This window comes from Mustela nigripes, chromosome 1, assembly GCF_022355385.1.
Source record: "Mustela nigripes isolate SB6536 chromosome 1, MUSNIG.SB6536, whole genome shotgun sequence".
Taxonomy (NCBI): domain Eukaryota; kingdom Metazoa; phylum Chordata; class Mammalia; order Carnivora; family Mustelidae; genus Mustela; species Mustela nigripes.
The window spans coordinates 19,293,471-19,308,769 of NC_081557.1; the positions used below are offsets into that span (position 1 = coordinate 19,293,471).

Here is a 15,299-nt window from a genome sequence, read left to right on the forward strand (position 1 = left end):
GAAATGCTGTGGGGAGGGGGATGGAAATTTACAACTCAGCACTTCAAAATCACTGACAAAAACTGACACTGGTAATGTAAGGAAAAACATTTTAAAATGCTGAAGGATCTGTGTTTTAAGTTCAAAAGCGGTACTTAAGAGGACCTTTCTTAATCTTGTACAGAGAATATTAAATAAATGAACCTGTTAAAATTTTCCAAATCCATCAATTAAAGCTATGTAAGGCTGAAGTGAAATGGTGTTTACTAAGTCTGTGTGTTATCCAGGACCAAAACTGAGCTCCAGTCTCTGTCAGACATTCGAATGCAATATAGATGTAAAGGAATGCATGTTAGGGTGCCAATTCTATTTTATGTCAGTTATCCATTTAGAACTGGAATTCCCATTACGGTAACTAGAACACAGTATGAAGCCTGGTGTACTGAATTCCATCTTATAATCCTAAAACCTACTTCAAGCTCAACATGGACACAGACTATTTGCTTTGTTCTCCACCAGGTGAGCAGGGTTTTCATACTACCTGGAAAGTGACAGGTATTCAATAACTGTTTATTGAATGAACAATGAGAGTAAAAGAATCATCCTAGGCCTCAGTTACCTAAGAGAAAAAGGGAAGATCACCTACTTCCTACTAAGGTGCAGAAATGTTTTAAATATGACAATAATTAAAATATCCTAAAAGCTGCTGTAATTTTTTTTTTTTTTTTTAAACATCAGCATCCAAATAAACATACTCACTGCAGTTTTTCCAGTGTGTGTTCCTTTTTGACGGGAGGAGAAATTTGTGGTTCGGGTGGAGGACAAGGCACTGCTGGTTTTGAAGCTGGTGATGGAGGACCTATATCTTTGGGGATTTCAACATGTTTCCAATCTTCTCCTTCTTCAACTAGCAAACCAATTAGTGAACCTAGTCGTATATTTTTAGATCCTTCTTCAACCTGTATTTTAAAAAGAAAATAATTGCAGAGGTGGAAAGGCTCATGATCATATGAAGTAGTTTAGGTAATTCTGTACTGATTAGAAAGATCTCTTAATTTGAGCTAAAATCTGCTTCTAAGTCAGCCTGCCTCCTCCTTCCACCCACCACTGTCCTTTCTTACTGCTATACCTGCTATACCGCTATACCCCAGGATACCTTCCTTCACTGCTCTTCCCATCCCAGTTATTAATGCTACATCCTGGGAAAACAAAACAAAACAAAACAAAACACGAGAATTTCTCCTCTGACAGCTTTCAAATATCTAAGAGCACTCATTACCATCTTCCTTTTGACGTCCAGCCGTACAAATCCAAACCAGGAGACTGTGGTTTACTTCAACTATTTGTCTTTCTCAGATAGCTTCTTGTTACAATAGCTTAGGAATCCCAAGAGCTCACAATGAATTAAGTACCCTAAATTAGTCCTTTTACTAACATTAACCTAATGTAGAATGTATTCTGTAAACTTAGTCTTTAGAAAAAAGCATATGCCATCACAGAAACAGAATTGGTTAACTACTCTGGTTAATGCTGGTTTCTGTCTTTCCTTACACCCAATTTTCCCCATACATATCTATTTACAAAACCTGACAAATAAAATAAAATCCCATGAATTTTTACAAGTACATCAGAAACACGGTGGTGTCTCAGCTAATCAATCTTTCATAGCTAATGTCAATTAAAAGGGTAAGTAAGATTGAATTCTAAAAAAACTTATATGTATTTCAAACATTTCAGCACATTAACTCATAGACAAAGGACTGATTTCTATTTACTTAAAGAAGTTCCTAGGGAAACTTCAGATGACAATGTTTTTAAAGTTCAGTACTGGAAGAAAATGTCATTCCTTTAAAATTTTTATTATTATCTTTCAATTACATTAAATAAAGCTCATTACAGATGTAATTTAATGAATAATAGAATGAGAAGCTGTAGGATGTTCGCTAATATAGTAATTATAACTAAGAACATAACTCTAAAATGGGCTTGACATTTCTGATTAACATTAAATTTGATGCTTATTAGTATGTATGCTATTCTAAAAATAAATAAGGCATAAACCATGGGATTTAGGAAGCTTTTTAAGTTTACTAATTACTGATGGAGAACAGAAATAATGCTTCAGTGAAGCAAAAAACATATATATAAGAAAAAAGTATAGAATATAGGGGTATCTAATGAATTTCAAGCTGTGAAAAAATAATAAACAGCTCAAGAACAATTTGTTTAGCTGTCTGTCAACACACTAAAATAAAAAGCTTTAGTTCTGTGTACTACTCAGAGTTTTTGTACTATTATGTCAAAAAGATGAGTTAATATGATGTTAAATACAAATTTTGTTAAATACAAAAACCAAACTCAACACAGGTCAAGAACGGACTTCAGAAGAGTGCTCTTTGGTAAGCGTTGGAAAGTCTCACCTCAAGGCCCACCCCAACTCCCCAGGCTGGCGGGACTGGGGAGTAGACAGCAACATGGGACAGTAGGACAGAAGCCTGAGGCACCTGCTTCTCCAAACACCCACACATGGGCTGAACTCTATCCCGAGGGACAGACGCCTAGGATGGAGCCTCTTTCTTTACAAGAGACATTCCATTAGGTGGACATGAATCACCTGCAAATGTACTAAAGACAGCCCACCCAAGCTCAGCAGCGTCCCCCGAGGATGTGAGATGGGGGAAGTCGAGAGACAAGATCTGTACAGCAGAAATTCCCAACAGAGAAATTATTTGAGGGAGTTCACTCCATTTAAGGTGGTGGTAAAAAAACTGTGTTTTGATGTGAAGTTAAAAAATAATCAGTAAGTTAAGTATTTTCTTCTGTAAAATTGAATAGTGTGAGAGCTGCTGAGCACAGAAGGAGTGTGCACTGTGGTGAGGGGAGAGAAGCAGACATATGACTGACTGATCGGGTTTGAAACCTTAGTAGGTATTTTCCATCATGGCTTCAACCATCGTATAGTTTGAAACTGCCTATATCCTTTAAGATAAACATTTTAACTTAAATGCACAATGAATTTCGGTCTGAAAGGAAGATACATAAGAAACACTGAAGCTGAAACAACAAGTCAAAAATGCAGAGGGGGAAAAAAAATGCAGAGGGGGAGCAAAAACACTCATTAAGTCCTTGACTAACAGTTTGACAGTGAAGTGCCAGGCACTGTTCTAGCACTATGTCAACTCACTGAACTCTCCTAACGACTGTAGGAGGTAAGTGATGTTAATATTCAAGTAGAGATAAGGAAACTGAAGCACAGAAAGATTAAAACGACTTGTTCAAAATCGTAAGACCAGTAGGTATCCAAGCCGAGACTCAAATGTAATCTGACATTACAGGTAGCATTCAACACACCAAGTACCAAATCTGTAAACTGCATTCACAGGACCAAAATTATCCTACAGCAGTTCAAGATCATGCTCCTACTTTAAAAAACAAGCTTAACAGAGAGGAAGATATAGACCAGATTACAGTTCAGTCAGCTTTTAATTCAGAGGGAACACAGACTCATCTACCACTTTAATATGTCATTTATCCATTTCAACATGAAAAAATTAGAACTGAGACTATCTCTCATTTAGTAGAATTTTTTTGAATTTTGAGGGTTATTTTGTCAATTAAAAATGCTATTGTCAAAAAAAATGCTATTGTCTACAGAGAAGAATCAATTGAAGGTCTCACAATGTCCAATTTCAACCATAAACTTTCAAACAATGAAATGCAACTTTGAAGTTGACTCAGGCAATTTAATGAAAAAAAAAAAAGGGTGAATGGGACCTAACAATAAAGTCATACTGAAAAAATACATTAAAAAAAATAGATTCTTTAGAAAAACACCAGTGACACAGTATTAGAGTGAGATGCAGCTAAGAAACTGAAGAACATGAATAGTACCAAAAATATTCTTTGTTACTTTTTAATTTTAGGATGATCAACAAAAAGAAGCATTTTTTTTCCTTTTTAAGTAAACTCTCCCGACATGGGGCTTGAACTCATGACCCAGAGATCAAGAGTTGCATGCTCCACCAACTCAGCCAGCCAGACATCCCTAAAGGAAGGACTTCTTAAAATTTTGCTTTAATATTCGTGGATTTTAGTTTTCAGAAAGAATTCTGGTTTTTTTTGATTTTTTTTTTTAAATATTTTATTTGTTCACCTGACAGACAGAGATCACAAGTAGACAGAGAGGCAGGCAGGCAGAGAGAGAGAGGGAAGCAGGCTCCCCGCTGAGCAAAGAGCCCAAGGCGGGACTCGATCCCAAGACCCTGAGATCATGACCCGAGCCGAAGGCAGCGGCTTAACCCACTGAGCCACCCAGGTGCCCAAGAATTCTGTTTTTGAAAATGATTTTGAAAAATAATGGTCTATCAATGCTATAAAAATCAATGAATGTTTTGACAGTCAGTACATTAAAATGTCAAAAAATTATGTACATTTAAATAATCTTAAGGTCATACAACCTTTTCATCCCCAAAAGTATCCTGGTTTGTAATAAATCATATAATAACCTTAAAATGTTAGAAGTCAAACAAGACAATCATTAATAAATTCTTCAAATAGGAGTTCCTGGGTGGCTCAGTCAGTTATGCACCTGACTCTTGATTTCAGCTCAGGTTATGATCTCAGGGTTGTGAGATGGAGCCCCGTATTAGGCTCCACACTAGGCGTGGAGCCTGCTTAAGATTCTCTCCCTCTCCATCTGCCCTCCCCCCTCCAAAACAAACAAACAAACAAAAACCCCAAATATGTCATCCTAATATTCTACTTTATTAACATCACTTAAAATGCCTGCTGAATTAATTTAAGACTAAGCTTATGAATGGATACATGTGTAAAAATTTAAGGTTTTCTGTACAATTTACTAGTAATTAAGTAAGAATTTAACAACTTTCTCATTAGCTGAACTAAACTGGAAATAAATCCTAAAATTATCTACACTGACAGCAATTATTCTTTGTTAACATTATTAATAGCTTCTAAGCTTTTTTCTGATTCTAACTGAAACATAATAAATATTATTTCATATAAAATGGAAATCGGATGCAAAACTTACGAATGAGAACAAAGAGATATGAAACTGGGCAGGGGGAGGGGAAGAATACAAAGTCCTTTCAAACACTAGGCAAACAAATCTCCATGAAGAACATGATAGCTAAAATTTCTGATGGTTTAAAAAATGTGTGCAAGCTAAAAACTAGAGCTTTCTATTATCACTTGCCTTTTAATTTGATTAATCTCCAAATCCTTGATTCTGAAAGTAAAGATCTCGTATAAGTATTCTTATTAAAATCAGTTGATATGTACTCATATGAGAACTGTTCCACAATGAAAGACAAAGGTGCAACCTGCATGGAGGTGGGAGGGCTGAGAGTAGAGAGGGGTGAATGACTAAAAACCCCAGGGATATCACCGAATATCACTTTGATTTTTTTTCTCCATAAAACGGTTACATTGTGACATGCATATACTCCCATTCCTATTATTCAAAACGCATGTGGAATAATAATAAAGCCATAAAGCCCTAAAATACACACACAATCTTTTCTTTAGCAAGGAAGTAGCCATTTGTGCAGCTAAAGCCCTTATTAATCATACGCTCCCCTCAGCCCCCTACCTTTTTAGAGCATTAGGGCCCAGAGAAATAGGCACTACTGACCTCTAACACTGCTAGCAATTTGAAATGCATTACTAAGCAGCTAAGTGGGAAAAGCTATCAATTCTGGAAGCCTTTCATAGTCAAACAATCCAGAGCCAGGGCCAAGAACACAGCTTGCCGAAAGCATTCACAATAAAATGTAGCTGGGTTTATTACATATGGTAATTCAAACAATCTTTCCCTTTTTTAAAACGCTGCATAAATTAGTTGAAGAAACTATTCTTGGTATGAATATTTATATTTTCCTCATTAATTTTACTTTTCATTCATATTTCCTCCAAGGAAGTATTTTCAACACTGTTAATAATGTAGATGACAAGTAAAGGAAGTTTGATAATTAGAATTTAAAAAGCAGCATATAAATGATGAAAAGAGGGAAAAGGATTTTCTAGTAAGAAACACGAGTGAAAAACCCTGTCTAGATCTACATCTAATTAGACTATAACATTTGGGTGAAATGTACAAAGGAAGGTGCTGTATCCATTCCCAAAACAGAGGAGAGCCGGTATCTCAGAATTAAAAACATATCAACAATAGACTTCGAGCAGATGTGCAAACCAAACTACAGAGGCATGAATGGATATTTACTGTTCAGTTGCAAACAACCAATACAAATTATTAGATAAACATACAGATTGACATAGGGGCTAATGGTCACCAAGAGCTGAGTAAGTAATTATAATAATAATGAAAGTAGCAATATTTATTGATGCTTGGTGGGTGACAAGTCTTGTAATGAGTGTATATGTATTATCTCAATCTCTACTACTGCTCCATGGTGCATATATTATTATTGACTCTACTTTATTATGAAGAAAAAGGCACACAGAGGTTAAAGAGTTTGCCAATCACGGGGCGCCTGGGTGCCTCAGTCAGTTGAGCATCTGACTTTTGGTTTCAGCTCAGGTCATGATGTCAGGTTAGTGAGATCAAGCCCCAGGCTGGGTTCCACGCTCAGCATGCAGTCTGCTTGAGATTCTCTGTCTCCTCCTGTTCCTCCCCCTGCTTGTGCTTTCTCTCTTTCCCTCAAATAAACAAAATTTTTTAAAATAAATTTAAAAAGTACAATTAAAAATGATAAAAACATACTATGTAGATATAGATGAAACAACACTATTAATACAGTGGTAAAAATAAAAGGAACTTCACACTTAAGAGATCTTTATCCCGTTGAAGATAATCAAAATAAAAACTTACCACTATTTTGGCCAAGATGCCATCATCACTTGCATCTAAGGTAACCACAGCCTTGTCAGTCTCTATTTCACATAAGGCATCTCCAGCACTCACAGCTTCACCTACAAAACAAGACTGGGTTTGTTTTGTTTTTTAAAATATGAATGTTAATTATGTGGGCTGGAGTGTGTGCTAAGTGCATAAAACATGAATAATGAATACCAAAATATCTGGTAGCTAGCTCTGGGCTGTAGAACTACAAGTAATTTTCACTGTGTATGTGAGTGGGTTTGCATGTGTGTATGGTTTGTTGTATTTTCCAAAAGCTCTGTAATAGACATAAACTACATTTGTTATAATAAAAATAGCAATTACAAAAGATTATTAACAGATATTAAAAATGAAATCACATTTTAGAAACAATAGCAATGAATGCATAGACTCTTCAAACAAATCAATTCCCGACCTATTCCTTTCTTTTTAATATAGTTTGACTATTATTCCACAAGGAGAAAAGTTTTACAATTAATACCTCTTCTGGGTTAACACTGTAGCATAAATTCAGAAACCCTGTTGGCACTGCAGAGCATAAATAAATAAAGCATATTAAACAAAAAAAGACAATGTCAAAGACACAACTGAGGTCAAATAAGAAACATTTCTGTACAACAGAAACAATATGGAAACTCAAAAATGTTGAGCAAGACCTGACTTGCTGTTTCTGGATCTAGAAGCAGGTGAGGGTGGAGGGGCTAGGAAGGGGGAAAGGTTAGCAGGGAGAATGCAGTGGTTTCCTTTGGAATAAAGAAAATGAAAAGTGATTTGCTGCAGACATGGTTGCAGATCAGAATGTCCTCTTAAAGCTTGGGCTGGGTCAGTTTTTCTACTCATAGTAGAAGCCAATAAAGGGGGCAATCAAGACCTGTAGAGTAGGATTATGGCTTTAATCAGAACTGTAGGTCTAGGAAGGTAGGGAATAAAACACTATCTCAATACCAGGATCTGAGCCAAGCCACTCTCTGGCTCCATTACTGCATCTGCTGATACTTCCAGTATCAACAGCAAAATTCCTAGACTGGGGGTGGGGAAAGGAAGAGTGGGGGGCAGGTGGAAAGACACTGAAACACAAACAAAAAGTCTTTTAAAAGAAAAAGAAGGAAGGAAGGAAGGAAGGGATAGTTAGTTCCAAAACATTTTAGGAAATTTAATGCTAAGAAAGAAAACCACAAAACCAATAATGGAAACAGAAATTTATTTCAGACGTAATTCATTCAGTGCAACCTGCCAGAGATTTTTAAGTAAGTATTCCGAGGATGTTCAGAAATACAAATGAAGGTAAAAGATCCATCATGAGAACAAGAGATAAAAAACAATGTACAGAAATGAAACAAATGACATCACATATGAAGGAAAAACCTGATTAGAAATCTTGGAAATGAAAAATACAGTCATTGAAATAAAGAGAAACAATCAATGGGATGTATTCTAGACTGGACATAGTAAAGTGAATTAGTAAATTAAAGGCAGCATTAAGAACTACCTGAAACTTACTACGTGCAGAGAAGATTAAAAATAGAAGAAAGCAGATTGAGAGAGAGAGAGAGACAGAGTGAGGTTGCAATGTTTGTCTAATGGATTTTCCAAGAGAAGACTGGAGGGAATAATGGAAAAGCAATACATGAGAAGATAATTGCTGAGAATTTTCTACAATGGAAAATACATATCCTCAACATGAAAGAGCTCTGAATGAGTTTAGAGCATTGTAAACTACACTGTATTGACTAGGAAGGGGCACTGAGAACCTTGTAGCTTGCTGGCAATATTATTAATCTTGACTAGGTGGTGGTAACCTGGTTATACGTGTATGTAAAAATTAATTGAGCTCATATTTCCTAAAATTTATACCTCACTAAAAAAATTAAGCAGAAAAAAAGTATTAAGACTGTATGAATCCACATTACATACACTGCAGTGAAATACCATACAATAATTCTATACAATAAAAACAACCTTAAAATCTATGAGAGGAATATTAAGAAGATTATGTCAATGGAAATGACAGAGAGCATACTTCTCAGAAGCTGTAATAAAGGTCAGAGACAATGGAGTAGTATCTTCAAAAAGCTGAGGAAAACTAACTTTCTAGAATGTTATACGCAACCAAACCATCATTCAAGAATAAAGGAAAAGTGGGGCACCTGGGTGGCTCAGCCAGTTACGTGTGTCACTCTAGATTTCAGCAGGTCATAATCTCAAGGTTGTGGGCTTGCCATCGAGCCCTGTGTCAGGCTCTGCTCTGTGTGGAACCTGCTTAATATTCTCTCTCTCTCCTCCTCCTCTGCCCTTATTCCATCCTTTCTTTCATTGAAAAAAAAAAAAGAGAGAGAGAGAGAGAGAGACTAAAGGAAAAGGATTCTTTAGACATAAAAGGCTAAGAAATACCACCTACTGATGAGCTATTAAAAAATGCAGTTCATTAAGAAGAAAAATGGACACAGGAGGGGATCAATGGACTACATGAAACAAGTTACTACAGAAATTGATAGAATGGTAACTATGAATCATTTAAAAGCTAATTTCCGAGGGTTTAAAAAATGTAAAACTCAAACTCTAAAAAACAGTGAGCTGGATAAGAAAACGTTTAGTTGATGGTTAGAGCATGCAAAACTTCTGATACAAATAGGCAGGAAAAATGCTAAATAACTAGATTTTATTACCAAGACTTAAATATGCATCCAAAATACTTAATGATGTACACCCCCAAGTAGAAATATATTCTACAGCATTCCGCAAAGCAGAGGAAAAATGAAATAAAAACTATCATCCAACTGAAGACAGACATGTGGAAAAGAAAAAAATTAAAAATACACCGAAATTGTAGAAATAAGTCCAAATGTATCAGTAATTGTAATAAATATAAATAAATAGATTAAAACAACCTACTAAAAGCAGCAGCAATTACCCAAATGAATACAAAAAAATAAAATCTGGATAAATGTGGCTTACAGAGACATACCTAAAACAAAACCAGAATAAAAATATAGGTACAGAGAAACATGTAATATACAAATACACTCCCTTCCACATATACCAAAAATAGCTAATTCAGCAGTATTCATAGGCACACTCAATAAAAGAACATGAAGAAAAATCTAAAACATTACGATAAATATACTCTGGAAGGAAGTTCACTGTACAGAAACTATACTGTACACCAAGATGGTCACATAGACGGTTATATTATCTTCGGTTAACAGTTTGGAACCGCCAATATAAACTATTTTAATGGAATCAACATTATCTGTTAGATGATATTTATGAAACACCTAAAAGGAGATTATTGGCCTAGCCCCAAAGAGATTTTTCTACTCAGAAAATATTTATTGAGGCGCCTGGGTGGCTCAGTGGATCAAGCCGCTGCCTTCAGCTCAGGTCATGACTGGGATCGAGCCCCACATCGGGTTCTCTGCTCTGCAGGGAGCCTGTTTCCTCCTCTCTCTCTGCCTGCCTCTTGCCGACTTGTGATCTCTGTCTGTCAAATAAATAAATAAAATAAATCTTTAAAAATATATATATTTATTAAAAATGCTTTAGGGCGGGCGCTTGGGTGCCTCAGCAGGGTAAGCCTCTGCCTTCGGCTCAGGTCATGATCCCATGGTCCTGAATCGAGCCCCTCATCGGGCTCTCTGCTCAGCAGGGAGTCTGCTTCCTCCTCTCTGCCTGCCTCTCTGCCTACTTGTGATCTCTGTCAAATAATAAATAAATAAAACTTTTAAAAAATACTTTAGGGCACTGAGGATACAGCAGTGGTGGGGGGAGGTTAAGATTCTAACCTCAAGCTTGCTTACTATCTAGTGACAATTAACTGGAGATTATGGTGGGATTAGGTCAAGTTAGGATGCCACAGGAACATCCAGGAGGGATATCTAATTTAGTTTTTGCAAGGTGAAAAGCTTCCTAAAAAAAGAATATTTATTTATTTACAGAATTATGTGTATTATATACATACTATTATTTATACATATAGATAATCTGAGCCTGAAAAGATGAGAAGACAATCAAGTAAAGCAGTGATCCAAGCAGAAGGCAAAACATACCCAAAGCCCAGGAGGCAAAAGAGAACAGGAAACTTTGGAGGAGCTGGCTAATAGTACCTGAGAGAAGCAATGAGAGGTTAGGCTGGTGAGGTAAGCACAAATCAGACCCAAACGGAACCCTGTATGTCACACAGAGAAAGCAGATTATATCATCTTATACACTTCACACATGTTTTCATAGTTAAAATAGATTGTATTTCAAAAAGAAAAAAAAAATCATACCCTTATGTTTCTGTTGTAACCGTGGAAAAAAACAATTGAACTAGGCAACCTAGCAATTAAATACATCTTCTAGACACCTAGAAATTCTCCCCATAAGAAAACAGTAAAATGTTTTATCAATTATGCTCACCTACTGCAAATTCCAAACACCCTTTAAGAACCATAGATAAGCGCGCGCGCGCACACACACACACACACACACACACACACAGAAACAAACCATAGATCAGCCATCAATCAATCTAGATGACTTTGTTCCTATTCCAGAACTCCCACAACAGTTGTAATTAATTTGAAATGAATCACAAATTGCATTCTAAAATGTCATGTTGCTACTGTTACTTTTTGTTTTCAATTGAGTTTTTCTCTGTTTACCTTGCTATGAGCTTCCTCACAATATGAATAGGATACATCTTAAGTGTTTTACATTCTACCTCATTACCCTGGACTGAAGTTAGGGTTTCATACATAATGAGCTTGAGATTAAAACACCTGAAGAAAAAAAAAAAACTGCAGTAATTTCACAAATCCTCATGTCATCATAAAGTATACACCAAACTATCATTTATATTTCGTTTGGTTCTAACATTTGATTTGTGGCATGCTCCTAACAGTTAATAGCTCAGGTAGCCTATTTCCTTTTTATGGTGTTTTAACTGTATATACACCTATTCATGTTAACACATATAGCTGCTATATGAGTATGGCAAGAGAGAGAAAATGGAAAGAAACATAGAAAAGGATCAATCCTTTACACAGTGAACTTTCCCCAGAAACCACAGCAAAGTTTGAAACATCGCATTACTACATAAGGGCACATTATCCCTAATTTTATGAAACTAAGGTACTAGCTATCAATAAGCGAACATAACATAAATACCAAAAGAAAATTTTGAGACTAATAAAAAGCCATGATGATTCTAAATAGCCTCAGTTTTGGCCTCGAATAACAAGTTAGTGCTATAATTGAGAAAAGCTGTGAAGCAGAGTGGTTACAAGGAACTTTTCCAACTCAGACACAGGTCTGATTCTGCGCTCTGACACAAGTAATCTTGACCAAATTAGTTAATGTCTCTCTCAGGAAGGTTTTGAAAGCCTAGCTGTTAAAGAAAGATCATGGAACTAGAAATGTTAGGTTAACTCTTCATATACATCTTCGAACACTCCACAAGATCTTAGATAAAAGCATTGGTATGTTATTGAGAACCATTAAGAACCAGGACTCATTCTCACTCTCTATCCCGTACTGTCCTTTCAAAGAGATCATTCAACACCCATTAGTATATAAGGCATCATACTAAGCACTGGTTATCAACAGGAGAAGACGTGGTTTTGTCCACAAAGAGTTTGTAGTCCAAAGGAGAAGGCCGAGAAGCCGACAGAATATCATGGATGGTGTGAGGTGATAGACGGTTCCTCAGCTGCCCTGTTGCAGGAGATGGCAGCTTTGCAGTGTCCCTGCCCCATCTCCTCGTGGCTTATGTCAGCAGCCGAGGTGGAGCGGGCCCGGAGCGAGAGTGCGGGCCCCAGGAGGGGCCAGAGCAGAGGCCCGCCCGGGGGCCGCTCCCCAGCACCGAAGCCAGCATCATCGTTGGATCCTCTGTCCAGATGGGCTGCTGCTGGAGCTGAGGCCTGGAGTTCCAGAGGTTTCCCTTTCTCTTTTTAAATTCTGGGTATGAAGTATAGTCTTGATAAAACACAATGGTCATGCTTAAGAAGTAAATAACAGCCTGTGACTTTAACAAAATAATTTTGTCCTGCCAAAAATTAAGAATAAAAGTCTTTATTCAAAAGGTATAAAGGTGTATATGGTCTTGGTAATGGGGAGAGCTAGCTTTTATCTGTAAGACCAAGTAAATCACATCTCCGTAAGAAAAAAACCTTTTCTCAGTACTAAGCTGAAGCATAATGACAGCTATGATTTGAGAAAAATAATTCAATGGTTTATACAACAAATACTTACTGGTTGAGTATGTAAATGACATTGTACAAGACAGTAAGGTAAAAAAATAATAAAATCGGATAGACCAGCTTCATGAAGTTCTTAATGAGACCAAAGAGTACAAACAAGCAGGCCATGGCCATCCCACCCAATCAGGGCTTACAGCAGTGTGGGAAGACAAAGGAGGGGCCTCTAGTCAGTGTTTGTGAATCCTGTTCACTTCATCATACACACACAAAATATTATTTGCATGACCAAAGACCCCAGACAACTGTGCTCCTGGGCTATCTGAGGCTATGCCCTGAGAGCTAAAGGCAGGAATAGCAGTTACCAGAAGGAAATGGCTGGGCCAAGCCAACCTCCCTTACATCCTCCTGACCCTTTACATTTTATTATGTTGCCTTTCAAGTGCTCAGCACACAGGTAGCTAGGGGTCACCCACTATATGGGACGGGGCAGACACAGAACCTTTCCATTGCCACACAAAGTTCTACTAAAGAAAGCGGCCATCAGTAACTGCATCCAACAATTCTAAAATCCTGACATGATAGCAATATTAACAATAAATGTAGAAGAGCACAGAAGGAGTGCTGTTCAATACTGAAAGGAAGACATTGCTGACACATGCTATGGCATGGATGAACCCCAACATCATGCTAAACGGAAGAAGCCAGTCACAAAAGACAACACCTTATAGGAGTCTATTACATAAAATGTCCAGGAAAGGCAAAATTGTAGAGCCAGAAAGCAGATCACACTACGGATGGGAGAAAGAATTGACTGCAGTCAGGCACCCGAGATCTTGTAGGTGACAGAAATGTTCTGAAAAACTGGACGGTGATGTCACACAACTCTTTCTACCTAACTAAAAACCATAGAATTGTGCACTTAAAATGAGCAAAATTTATGGTATGTAAACTATACCTCAATAAAGCTGCTAAAATAGTAACAGACTGAAAAAAATGGTGAAGCTATTTATGAAACACATGTTTCAACAGTTTTCCATTCTAGCACCACAAACATGGATACAAATCCCCAGAAATAACAGATGTGGGAGCTCTTCTTCAGTAAAATTCAGAGACCCATGTGATTCCCCAAAGGTACCTTGTAATTACACTTTCAATAGGGAAGAACTTCAACACAGTTTTACTTCAGAATTATACACTCTACATTAATGAGATGTTGTCTAAAGACTTATACCAAAGCTACTTGAGAGTCACAGTTTCCAGTCACATGACAGGAGGAATGTCCACATAACATGACAGTCTCTGAGGGCAGCAGCAGCAGCCAACATCACTGAGGAAGCCCGCGCTACGTTCCAGACACCGTGACTAAGGAAGTACTTTGTGCGACTACCTCCACCAACTTTTCTTCCAGTATTTCATGGTATGCCCTGACATATCCCAAGAGAGAAAACAGTGTTTTTCATACCCTTAAATATTCTCTCACAAAAGGGCGGACACACGACTATTTTCTTCCTTTTGTTATTTTAACAGATTTTATTTCAACTGACAAAAAAATAAGCTATATCCATGCTCATTAAACTGAAAATATCTGAAGCACATTTTTCCCTCCAAATAACAAACTTATAAAAAAAGATGTGGAACTAGAGTTCAGTTTACCTTTCAAGAGATTCTGACATTGTACATGTTACCTATCACTTTTGAAGTATCTTCTCCACCAATTTTAAAATGCATATCCTTTACTTAATCTCAGACTAAAATTAAGTGTTATAACATTCATTAGAAAACTGCTTTGTTAACATTCATTAGATCAACAAAAATGGGAAAAATTTATATATTATTGTATATTTCCAAAACTGACAAAACAAAATGAAATTGAATTATCATAGAATTCTAAAAGTAGGAATATTACCTTAGATTTTAACTAGTTCGACTCCTGGATATTTCATGGCAAAGTGGGAACCCCAAAAGACAAACTGTGATTCTCAAGCCAGAGTTCCTTTCATTGAATCTTTATCACCTTCGCTTAAAACATACACCTTCCCAATACCCCTTCAAAGCATCCTAATAATAGTTGTGAATTAAAGGATCTCAAAGTTTCAAGAAATCATTAAAAGTCTGTAAGGCTGAACTGCTATCCATTAAAGGTTATCAGATCATTAGCCTTAAAAATAAACTAGATTTATAATTAGGTAAACACTGTTCTTTTTTTTTTTTTTCATTCAATCCTCTTAACATTTGAAGGTCTAAACTCATTGTTTCAAATA

At 36.7% G+C, this 15,299-nt stretch overlaps 1 protein-coding gene across 2 annotated transcripts in view; it reads right to left on the reverse strand.

Moving 5' to 3' along the window:
* The window catches only part of PDHX (pyruvate dehydrogenase complex component X), a 71,904-nt gene that overhangs the window by 34,911 nt on the left and 21,694 nt on the right, over nucleotides 1-15,299 (reverse strand). For both annotated transcript variants that reach the window (XM_059405906.1, XM_059405897.1), the window contains exons 3-4: nucleotides 6,830-6,930; nucleotides 739-938 (exon numbers count right to left, since the gene is read on the reverse strand). In XM_059405906.1, coding sequence (XP_059261889.1) covers nucleotides 739-938; nucleotides 6,830-6,930 — 301 coding nt within the window. The remainder of the gene's footprint in view (nucleotides 1-738; nucleotides 939-6,829; nucleotides 6,931-15,299) is intronic.